At 36.6% G+C, this 11,986-nt stretch overlaps 1 protein-coding gene and 1 pseudogene across 1 annotated transcript; one reads left to right on the top strand and one right to left on the bottom strand.

Annotated features, from left to right (window-relative positions):
• The first annotated feature begins 573 nt into the window (after positions 1-573).
• LOC129882640 (probable uridine nucleosidase 2) lies at positions 574-5,385 on the top strand (annotated as a pseudogene).
• A 1,027-nt stretch (positions 5,386-6,412) lies between these two features.
• On the bottom strand, positions 6,413-10,822 carry LOC129882634 (la-related protein 6B-like). Its single transcript, XM_055957014.1, has 10 exons — positions 10,084-10,822; positions 9,562-9,643; positions 9,359-9,453; positions 9,138-9,209; positions 8,713-8,792; positions 8,527-8,623; positions 7,973-8,020; positions 7,818-7,886; positions 7,133-7,276; positions 6,413-7,051 (listed from the first exon to the last, which is right to left on the bottom strand). The coding sequence occupies exons 1-10, from the start codon at positions 10,642-10,644 to the stop codon at positions 6,734-6,736; spliced, it is 1,566 nt and encodes a 521-aa protein (XP_055812989.1). The 5' UTR covers positions 10,645-10,822; the 3' UTR covers positions 6,413-6,733.
• Positions 10,823-11,986: the final 1,164 nt, after the last annotated feature.

Below are 11,986 nucleotides of genomic sequence, written 5' to 3' on the forward strand. Positions count from 1 at the left end.
ACTCTTTTTCCTTCACTAGGCTTTTTTTCATTGGGTTTTTCCTAGTAAGGTTTTAACGAGACACAATATCTATGGGTGTTTGGGAGAACTATGTATATTATTTCTTGTAGAATTTTTAATGAGACACATTACATGTGGACATCCAAGGGGGAGTGTTATGAAAGTGAATGTTCCACTTTATGGGACTCACTTAAAAAGGGGCAAGTTGCCCACTACTTTTTCTCTTCTCTGGCTATAAAATGGCCATATTTTTCAATGAAAGAATACACGGAATTCTCTGATCTTCTCCATTCTCTCTTTCTCTTATTCTCTCTTCTTATTTTGCTAAACTAGTTTATTTTATAACATATAGATTATTTTTCAACAACAAAAAACCAACATTAATTTTCAAATCAAAGATCATTTTCTCCTCTCTTTTTTTTAAATGAAAAAATATCGTGACAATTTTCAATCCTAATATTCCAACTGTTTCCAACAGCCTTAGTTTTCTAATACAATCATTATAGAGTCAACTTGACAATAATTGTATAGTGTATACACAATTTAAAAGACTATTAACTTTCCCATATTTGAATAATCAAGAAAATGGCAGCAGAAATCAAGAAAATCATCATTGATACTGACCCTGGAATTGGTAATTTTTCTTTTCCATTATTTAGAATTATCAACAACAATCTCACTTCATCAACTTTTATGTACTATTTGTTACTCAGATTAACTATTCTCATAGTTTTCTGTTCTCCGATTTTGATTATCACCTGTGTTTTTTGTGCTTCACTTATCACATTGTTTTGTTGTCATTACGGTTCTTTCATTTGTATATTGTGTACTGCTCTCATTTCACATATTTTGTTATGGTTACTGCTCTGTCCTTCATTATATATCATATTGTTTTGTTGTTATTACTGTTCTTTCATTTATATGTTGTGTATTGCTCTCATTTCACATATTTTGTAATGGTTACTGCTCTGTGCTTCATTATATATGACATTGTTTTGTTGTTATTACTGTTCTTTCATTTGTATGTTGTATACTGCTATTTCACATATTTAGTTATGGTTACTGCTTTGTGTTTTGATTATCACATTGTTTTGTTGTTATTACTGTTCTTTCATTTGTATGTTGTGTACTGCTCTCATTTCGCATATTTAGTTGTGGTTACTGCTCTTGTTTCTGTATTCCCTTTTTCAACTACATGGAAATGCTTTAGTTTAAGCCGATGGTATATTGAAAGCAACATCTCCATCTCTACGAGGTAAGGATAACCGGGTAAGGTCTGCGTAGACTCTACCTCCCAGACCTCACTAGTGGGATTACACTAGGTATGTTGTTGTTACTCAGATTAAATGGAAATTACGCATATTCATTTGTGAGTTCTTTTCTTTTTCTGTTTTTGTTTCTGCATAGTAAGTAGAGTTTGAGCTGAATTGAGCATTTCAAGATTTCATTTGTTTGTCTTTTCTTGGAGTAACTGGTAAAGTTGTTGCCATGTGACCAGGAGGTTACGGGTTCAAGCCTTGGAAACAGCCTCTGGCAGAAATGCAAGGTAAGGCTGCGTACAATAGACCCTTGTGGTCAGGCCCTTCCCCGGACCCTGCGCATAGCGGGAGCCTTAGTGCACCGGGCTGCCCCTTTGTCATTACCAATTCAACTGTTGAGCTGATTGAGCTGTTATGAATTATGATCATGTTCAGATGATGCAATCGCGATTTTCGTGGCACTTCAATCTCCTGAAATTGAAGTAATTGGGCTCAGAACAATATTTGGTAACGTCCACACAACTCTGTCCACCAGAAATGCCTTACATCTGGTAAAGTTCCTACCTTTCTTAGAGCTAAGTACTAAGACTATTAGCATTTAGTACCCTTGACTTTCCTTGAAGAAAGCGAGATATCCGCGCCTCAGCCTTTTATTCATTCATTTTTGTTCAATTTATATATTTTTCAACTATAATTTACAAGTTCTTGGAGTAAGTTTTTCTCTCAATCAGAATTATTCATTCTATAAAGCGATGATTGATTGGACACAGAGTTTAAGAACGCACGGAGGAAGAAAGACTTTTCACACATACTTAATAACTAAAAGTACCCCTAGAACTTGTAGTCTTAAAACATTTTTTTGGCTATAAGAGCATGTCTCTCATGGTAACATGGAAAGTTCAGTTTCTAGATATAGAAATGTGTCATTCTTTTTAGAACAAACTAAAAAGGAAAGAGTGACGTATAAAATGGAACATATCATTTAATTCTTTTGCCATAAGCATGGAATTTGATTTTGGGTCTTGATGATTCAGTTGGAGATAGCTGGGAGGACAGATATACCAGTGGCTGAAGGCTCACACGTTACAATCACCGTATGTACTACTGCTTAAATCCTTGTTCAGTTCTCTGTCTTACTGCTCATCTCGACTTATTTTGCTGTCAAATGATGTATGAACTTTCCAATTTTCATGAGGCATTCTCAGATGGAATTCTCATTGTTATTGTATACGAACAACACATGTTGCTTCTTGTAGAAATTAATCAAACTACGAGTTTCTTTCCTGTGCTAGACGTATTTTCTAATTCATGTGCTTAATCAGACAGAATGCTACAGTTATGTTCAGGCTACTGCGCTTGTTGCTTACCTTCTAAAGCTAGATGTCAGAAGATTCTGATATATTTGTTTGTCTGGTTTTGAATGGACACGGAGTTTAAGAAAGTAAATATGACTTTTGAATCTTGTGATCTTAAACTAAAAATACATAGAATGTACCAAAATGTCTTTCAATCTTGTTGACTTAAACATGTCACGTGGAAAGTTCAAATTAAAGAGTTGCTAGAAAAGGAATGAAACGGAGAAGAGACTATAAGATTTACTGAAAAAAATGAACAGACAAATTTGGTCTTCGTAATCGTGATTGTTTATAGAATTTTTGAGTAATTTACGAGCAATTCCTTCTTCCAACTTCGACAGAATTTCTAATTATGCACTTTGTTCATTCAGCAAATTCAGAGCTAGCTTAGAACTTTTCCCCCTCACATTGCGGGGACTTTGTTTAATTTCATGTAAAGGAAGGCGCGAAACTTCAAAGTAGCGGATATGTTCATGGCACAGATGGACTCGGGAACCAAAACATTTCTCCACCCAAAGGAAAGACTATTGAACAGACTGCAGCTGAGTTTCTCATTCACCAAGCCAGTATTTACCCTGGAAAGGTCACTGTTGTGGCCTTAGGCCCCCTGACTAATATAGCACTTGTAAGTATCATGTTTCCCAACTGAATTTTATATATCAAACTTATAAATAATAAGAGATATTGGTCAATAACACACTTGAAGTATTACTTTTTTGCGAGTTTCCTACCTGAACTATGTCTCGAAATTAATGAGTTGACTGCCATGTGGACGAAAACTTATGAACAAATTAAGTTATCACACACCTTTTGGCGATTGTTTTCAAACAGCTAGTCTAGTCAGCTTTGAGGTGTGTTTTGATAAATAGTTGGTGATAGTTCAGGTAGGAAATGCAAATCCCTGATAGTTCAGGTATGAAACTCGCAAAAAAATGATACTTCAGGTGTGTATTTTTGACCATTATCTCTAAAGATAATGTTCTATCATATTTTGTATACGAACAGGCTATTCAGTTGGATCCTGATTTTTCTAAAAACATTGGTCAAATTGTTGTTCTTAGTGGTGCTTTTGCTGTAAATGGAAATGTGAATCCAGCAGCTGAGGCCAATGTAAGTTGCCAATCGATACGTCCATATGTGTGCTTCAGTTTTTCGGAGTAATTACTTTTTGAATTTTTTTTCCTCATACCAGTAATTTTATTCTTGCTGCTGATACTGTATTTACAAGTGGTGCTGATGTTCTTGCTGTTGGATTAAATATTACACATCAAGTTGTCCTTACTGGTAATATTTTCTTTGTTCCTTTAAGTTGCATTTCAAGCCACTGTGTCTGTTGTTATTTAAAATAGAATATGATTAATAGAAACAAAGTCTAAGAGAGTAGTGAAGAGGAGGTACGCGGAGGCACCAGTAAAGAGGTGTGAGAGGTGTGAGAGTTTGGCTGTAGCAGGTTTTAGCAGAGGTAGAGGTATAGACCAAAGAGAAATCGGAGGGAGGTAATTAGGCAGGACATGAATCATCTTCAACTTACCGAGGACATCATCCTAGATAAAAAAATATGGCGGTAGAGGATCAGGGCAATAATCCAATAAGTATCTTATTCTCCAATTTTTACTGTTACCTGTTACTTCATTTGCTTTGTGCGGTCGTTATTTTCCGTTATATTCAGCTCTGTTTACACTTCTTTGCTTGATTAAGCCTGAACCTTACTGTGCTTCTATTTTTATATTCCTCCTTTCTGTATTAAAAGGTAGAAGTTGAGCTCCTAGGGGCCTGTTTTAGTTAACTTCATTAAATAACGTCTATCTACTCTTGGTAGATTCTGATCGTGGAAAATTGGCAAAGTCAAATGGAAAGTTTGCCAAGTACCTCAGCAAGCTTTTGGATGTCTATTTCGATTATCACCATAATGCATACAACAAGAGAGGTCTGTCACGTGCAACGTTAGTTGTTTCCATATTTCTCATTGGTGCCTACTCATTGTCTTGATGTTACTGGAAATGGGGCTATATGTAGGTGTTTTCCTTCATGATCCAACTGCCTTACTTTCTGCTGTTAATCCATCACTCGTCACCTATTCAGAAGGTGTCGTTCGCGATCAGACTGTTGGCATCACAAGGGATCTCACAAATCTTTTATAACAAACAGAAAAGGTATTTGGTTCATAATACCTAATTTTTTTCCCTCTTTTTTTCCTCTGTTTTTACATGTTATTTACTATTTAGTAGATGAAACAAAATGTGTGTTTTTAAGTGTTTTCTATATTTCCCTGTAACTTACATATTTCATCTGCCATTGGATTTACAAGGTTTGTTGAAGTCACTGAATGGTCTGAAAAACACTCAGTTAAAGTGGCAGTAACTGTTGATGCTCCTAATGTTCTCAAATTGGTGATGGCGCGACTCGTCAATTCTTAAAAAGTATTCATATACTGTAAGAACACTTATTTCAACAATGTTATTTGTCTTTCTGCACTCAATACTCGGAAATCTCATTCAGAAACTTAACTTCCCCCTAAAGAGGTGGTTGATGGCAAGGCTGCAGTATATATGCTATGAATTCGGGTTACCCATCGGTCACCATAAAAAAATGACTTGCTTTTTTTGTTGTGACTGTGGCATCTCGATTAGGCTAGTAGGAACGGAATCTTAAACCAGGGGCGGATCTATGTGCATCCGAGGGGGTGCCAAGCCACCCCGTGGTCTCGGTTGAAAATCTGTATATACATGTATTTTTGTATGTAAATTTATAAGGAAAGTATAAATATTAAACGTGACACCTTTAGAAATAATGAGTCTTGTGGTACTAGTGGTTAAAATTCAGGTTCACTACCGTAAGGATGAAAGTTTGAGCCTTGTTGTGGGTTATATTTTCTTAAAATTTCTTTTTACCATGCAAGACATCGTTAGCGAATTTATTATAAAAAGAATTGTGACTCAGTAGATTAGAACCCTAGATCTCTTATAAGTAAAATCTTAACTAAACCAACAAAACAAGTCTAAATTCTATATGCAAATTTGCTAATAAATATTAAGTATTTTCTTACTATATGTTGGAAATTTTGCCATAGGTTACTGTTCAAAATAATGTGGCACCCAGAGATTCAAAATCCTAGATCCGCCTCTGTCTTAAACTATAGACCGAGTACTACTCTAAGGAACTAGGATAAATGTATGTAAGCAGTAAGCTTCTGTATCTTAAGCAACATAGCTCATGTACAAAATATTAACTTGCAAATATAATTTACAGCTAGACAAGTGTTATGATGTATTTAATCTTGGTGTAAAGATATGACATTTGGGTCTAACTTACCCCCAAGGTTAGCTCATGAGGGAGGATTGTCCAAGTCCATAAAAGGAGACCACATATCCATTCCCCAAACTAATGTGCGACTCTAACCCACTCTAACACCCTCGTTCATGTCCAGGATACCATGTAAATATATTACGTTTGGGCCTAACTCAATCCCAAAAGCTAGTTCATTAAGGGAGATGCCCAAGCTCATATAAGTGGACCACTAGTTGTGGGACTCTAACCCACTCTAACAGTTTTGTCCAAGTTTTTGAGCTCCCTAGTAGTCCATGGCAGCTATCGGCCTTAGTCTTGGACTGATCTCAGACTTCAAGCAACCCTTTATACTTTGATCTAATCAATTGATGAATCAAGAGGCTAATGAAGTGAAAATAACTTACTGGATTGTGGATAATAATGCTAAATGTACTTACATACATTTACATAGGATAGAACTATTGATAATATATTCAATTTCTGTTAGTATACACAAAAACTAAGATGAAGCTAGAGGGGAGAGGTAAGAGGAAGATTCTTTGCTACATTTGTATAACATAACTTTAATCCCTCAGGTTTTGCTTCATAAACACGACGGAAACCTAGTGAAGAAACATAACAAAAAGCACAGCTTTCCTGCAATATCTCTGCTTTAACAAACATAAACAGGAAAACAAGTTGAGACTCAATCCGCCGTTTCAACTATACCAGCTCCAACTGGATTGACAGTGTCTCTAAGACCCTGCCATCGATACTGCAAAAAAAGAGCACATTCCCACTTCTCCATTTGGAAATGCTCACACAGTAGCCACCCGAGACCACATACACTCATTATGCTGTTTTAATAGCAACTGGTTTACCTCGACCCATGGAGAAGCCCCTGGTGCCATCTGGCATGCGAGGCACAGAAGCTTGCTTAACTGGTGCTGACTGATCAGAAAGAATCGAGGGTTGCCCTGCTAGACTAAAACGATTGATGCTTGACAGTGCACTCCCCACACTGTAGGCACGTCTCATACTTGACGGGGGAGTCCCTAAATGACCTCCACGATTGGTTTGATGAAACTGAGGACATCCACGTCCCTGACCAACTCCCTTAACCCAACTGCGACTGAGCCCTTTCCTCTGCCCATCGATGCCATGCTCCTCCTTCCATTTAAAACACCATCAAATAAACTCAGAATCATTCACTACATTACATATTTATTTTTGAAAGATAACAACACTTACTGCAAGGTCATTCAGGTGAGTATCAAAGTGGTGCCACAGGTCGTCACTATGTTTCTCGCTGGCCTCTGATGAAGTATCATCTTCCTTGAAGTTTAGCTCACCCTCGTAACCAACTTTCTTCCCTCGAGTTTGACCAGATTTTCCCTGTGAGTTCAACCGAAATCTATAAATGCTTAATAGAAAAGAATTCAAGACTAAAAATGGCTTATCCGAGTCGTCCTATAAGTGGAACCAGAAGCTCTACCTTCTCAACAGTTAAGAAGTTCAACACACAGTTGTCTTACATGCATCTATACAGAAATCAATTTATATACCTACATGAGAGGACTCACATTTATTTGGACCTTAAAAGTCTTATAGTTGAACTTGCATAATCTATATGACATCTGTATTTCACTAAAAGGCTAGTCGAAAACCATCCTGCTTTTAGGATGCAGTTTAAATTGCCCCCATGGTTTAGTTCAAAGGTTGAGGGACTTGAGACTTAGGTCACAGGTTCGAGGGCCCTTACACCTTGCGAACTAAGTCTGATATTTAAGTGGAGAAGGGTAGAGCTGTGGGCCCATAATCCCCGAGTTTCAAAGGCTGCAGTTGGTCCTAAAGTTTGGCCCCAAACAAATATTTCAGTCATAAAAAGGATGCAGCTGTACATTAACTATCAGGTTAGTATATGCCCAATACATACCGTGCATCTGTTCAGTATACGGACTTTCAGACCATTTCGCCAGTTATCCTCATCATTTAGCTCCATAACCTACGAAATAAGATTGCAAAAGGTTAAAGGGTTGGAACAGAGAGGTGAGCCCGGGTATCATATTGAACAAGCTTTAATTTACTTACCGCCTTCTCAGCCAATTCAATACTTTCGTATTCCACAAATGCATGCAACTGCATTTAGGTATTTCAATTCAGATTCTAGAAATGAAAAATGGTACTCCAAACTCCAAAGATTAAGATAGACAATGAAAAGCTACTCCATTCTACCACCGTCCTTCCAAAAAATTGTACTCCCTCCGTTTCAATTTAATTGTCTGATTTTGACTTGATATGAAGTTTAAGAAAGTAAAAAAGACTTCTGAATTTTGTGACCTTAAACTAAAGATATGTAGAATGTACCAAAATGTCCTTTAATTTTGTGGTCTTAAAAATATCACATGGAAAGTTGAAATTAAAGAGTTGTCAAAAAATGTAACAGACATTCAATCTGAAACGAACTAAAAAGGAAAGTAGGACAAATACATTGAAACGGAGGGAGTAGCACTTAGCAATTTTGCCCTATTTTGGTTCCTTGTTTTGCAGCTAGCAGTGTGTGCATTATCAAGATGTACACAAGTTATATTTACAACTCCAACTTGGAGATTCGTCATTTCATAAATCAAATGTTCGATGTGCACCTTGTTACTATACAGTGTGCTATCTGACTTTCCGGTTCTAGATGCTGCAGAAACCCCACCATTTGACTGTGGTTGGCATGTCCGAATCATTCTTACACTGACGGAATCAATTAAGCAATGATCAGTCTTACGAAAACTGTTGATTTGTTTCTAAAACCAAACTTCCTTAAACCATCTTATTTATACCTTCCAACAGCTGAGAAAATCTTCATGAGGTTCTGGTGGCAGTGATCATCAGGTAAATTCTCAGCAACCACTATGCGTGACTAAAAGAGGCAGAATCAAAATGTTAAAAGTGACAGCCAGAAAACGGAAAGACAATGAGAACAGTGGCTATCCTTGCAGAGCCATAGTCAAGGAAGGCGGTTCAATTGAATTATGCTGAGGAAATAGGGAAAAGGTAAAAATTTTCCGTATATATATATAAACTTTCGAATCCCCTTGAGTCTTTACATAAGGGAAGTAGTTCAAAATTTCTTTAGGAGGCAAGTTAAGATCTTTTGAATCCCCTTGTTCAAATTCCTGGCTCTGAATGAGAATATTGACAAATACATCATGACTGTACTGCTCAAGATGGAAAGTGAAAACTCTCCATAGAAAAATGAACTTACTTGCAGCTCTTCCAAGTCCTTTTCAGACAGAGGAAATTGGCGTCTAACCTTTCTTCCATCTTCACTAACCACCTAGAAGCAGAGAATTCAATTACATAAGTAAGTAAAATGACTAAAACTACAAAGAAATTAGATGAACCCCTTTCTCCCCTCTAGCTCTGCCCCTGATGTGAATGATAGATGGGAGGGGGGAAATGAGGAGGTGAAGAAGAGAAACTCACAAGCATTGTTGAGCACTGCAGAATTTTCGCAACGTGGGCATGACTACTCGTAAGAGCTTTAATCTTCTTGAATGATGCAACCACAGACATGGGTACTATAGCATAAAAAAAATGAAAAAAAATAAGAAACCAAAAGATTCATCAGAAAATTTGAACTTTGAAATATCAATGAAAACAAGATTATATTACTCTGGAAATCTTACCAAATCCTTCTGGATCCTTGAACATAATCCTTATTAAATGATCAGTTGTTGCCAAATTTATATCACTAAAATAGAATTCCACCTGCAGAAAATGTAACAAAGAAAAAAATTGAAGTTTTTCTATTTGGAACATTACTTTAAATGGATTATTCTTTAACTACATATTTGTTAGTATGAGCTTTAACCATTTTTTTCTATCGAAAACACTCTCTACCTTCACAAGACAGCTCTCCCTAGACTCCACTTGTGGATTATACATGATATATTGTTGTTGTTGTTTCCAAAAAACTATTTGGATATAGAATTGTTACAATTTTGCGGAGTTCAAAAACCTCCAAAAAAGTGTTCATTTCAAATCACTCAAAAAAACACGTATCCAATTTCCAATACCATTTCCCCCAAATTTCATAGTTTTTATGTCCAAACGCCCACCGAACAGACCATTAGTATTATAAAACAAGGAAACAAATTAATCATAAAGAAACACAATTGATATACATCTACATAGAGATTTATGCTTGCCTGATTAATAATTTTTTGACAAGCTTCATCACTTAACCGTTCGGAATCGGCACCAATAACCACCACCGCTGGCAAACCGCCATGATCAACAAATCCCCTTCCAATGCCGCCACCATACGGATATTGCCCAGGCAATTGAGATGCATAAATATAATTCTGTACAGGAACATGTGTAGTAATCTGATGAAAAGTAGAAGACGGTGTTGCAATCACATGCACCACTGTCTGTCCATTAACGGGCCTTGGTCCTGGCCCGATCCTACTCCCAGGCCGATTCATTGAATCTGTCCGGGAGGATGGAGAACGAGACATTGACGCCAATGAAGGCGAGGAAGAGGATTTAGCCAACATGGCGGATGATAATGATGGAGAAGACGAACTTCGTGGAATAAATGCAGCTGCACGAGCGTTGAGTTTGGTTAAAGAAGGAGATAACGGTTGAGATGGAGAAGAAGAAGAAGGCGTTGATTCGAATGGATGGTCCAGATCAAGCGAAGCTGATGAAGATGTTGCTGGAGAATTCAATGAATCGAGAAATATTGTATCATGCTCTATAGCCATAACAATGCAGAAATGATTATGTATATAGATATTATTTTGTTTAGTTTTTTCTTTTTTTGCTTTTCTTATTACTTTGTTTTCGTTTTCTCTTTCCCCTGAGGTATTGACGGGGGAAAGGGAAAAGGAAAAAAAGGAGGAGATTCAATGGAAGTAAGAACCAAAAATGAAGAAGAAAAATGGGGGGAGAGAATGGAGAAGAGTTCTCGGTTTTAAGTTTGTTACTTCAATTAACTATTTATACTTATTTTTCATTCACTGATTTTATTTTAACTTGTAAATATTTGGACATGCGGAAGAAAGAGGAAGAAAAAACGCGTGAATTAGATACCATCATCGGATTACCGTTCAATAAAGAATTGGTTTGCATGGGAGCTCGGAATATTTTTCCTTTGGTTTAAAAATTATGTTAAGTAATGTAGAAATTAATAATATGTAATGTTGAGAATGTAATATATGAATGAAAATTATTAGTTAACACTATGTAATTTCTTGTATTGTACTGTTATGTTGTATTGTATGGTATTGCATTCTTTTAATGAATACAATGCTTGGATAGATTGTATCATTCTCCGTTGTTACACAATGTCACGCTTCAAGAATTTGAATGGTAAACCTACCAGTAAATAGGATATGGTGTAGAGCTATTATGAAAAAGCAAAGTGAATGATATAATAAAATTATTAAATAATAAATATAAACAAAATGAGAAGAAAATAATAAGGTAAAGATAAGAATCACACCAAATCGATTGTTGTATAAATGGGACTTTTCATCATAAAGAGGTTGTTTTCGAAAGACGCTCCGCTCAAGTGCATCAAACTCAAGTAAAAGAGAAAGAAAACAGTGAAGAAAAACAGTAAAATATAAAAAGTAATGTAACGCCTGCAAGAAAGGAACACTACCAACAAGGAATGTGATAATTGGAACACAGTACACAATATACGATGGTAGATAACAAAGGAAGACAACACTCTACCCTTATTAGTCTCTTACCCTAATATGCAACCTTCACTTCTTCCTCTCTAGGGTCATGCCCTCGGTAATATGAAGTTACGTCATATTCTGTCTAATCACATTTTCTCAATACTTTTTCGGCCTACCTCTACCCCTCCTCGTACCCTCTACAATCAGGCTCTCGCACCTCCTCACTAGAGTGTCAGTGTACCTTCTCTTCACATGCCCAAAATATTTCAATCTCGCTTTCGTCATCTTGTCAGCCACAGGGGTCATTTCCACCTTCTCCCGAATAACCTCATTACTAATCTTATCGCTCCTAGTATAACCACACATCCGCATCTCCATGCATATTCTGAACATGTGAATTCTTGATTGGCACACACTC

Source organism: Solanum dulcamara, chromosome 1, assembly GCF_947179165.1.
Source record: "Solanum dulcamara chromosome 1, daSolDulc1.2, whole genome shotgun sequence".
Taxonomy (NCBI): domain Eukaryota; kingdom Viridiplantae; phylum Streptophyta; class Magnoliopsida; order Solanales; family Solanaceae; genus Solanum; species Solanum dulcamara.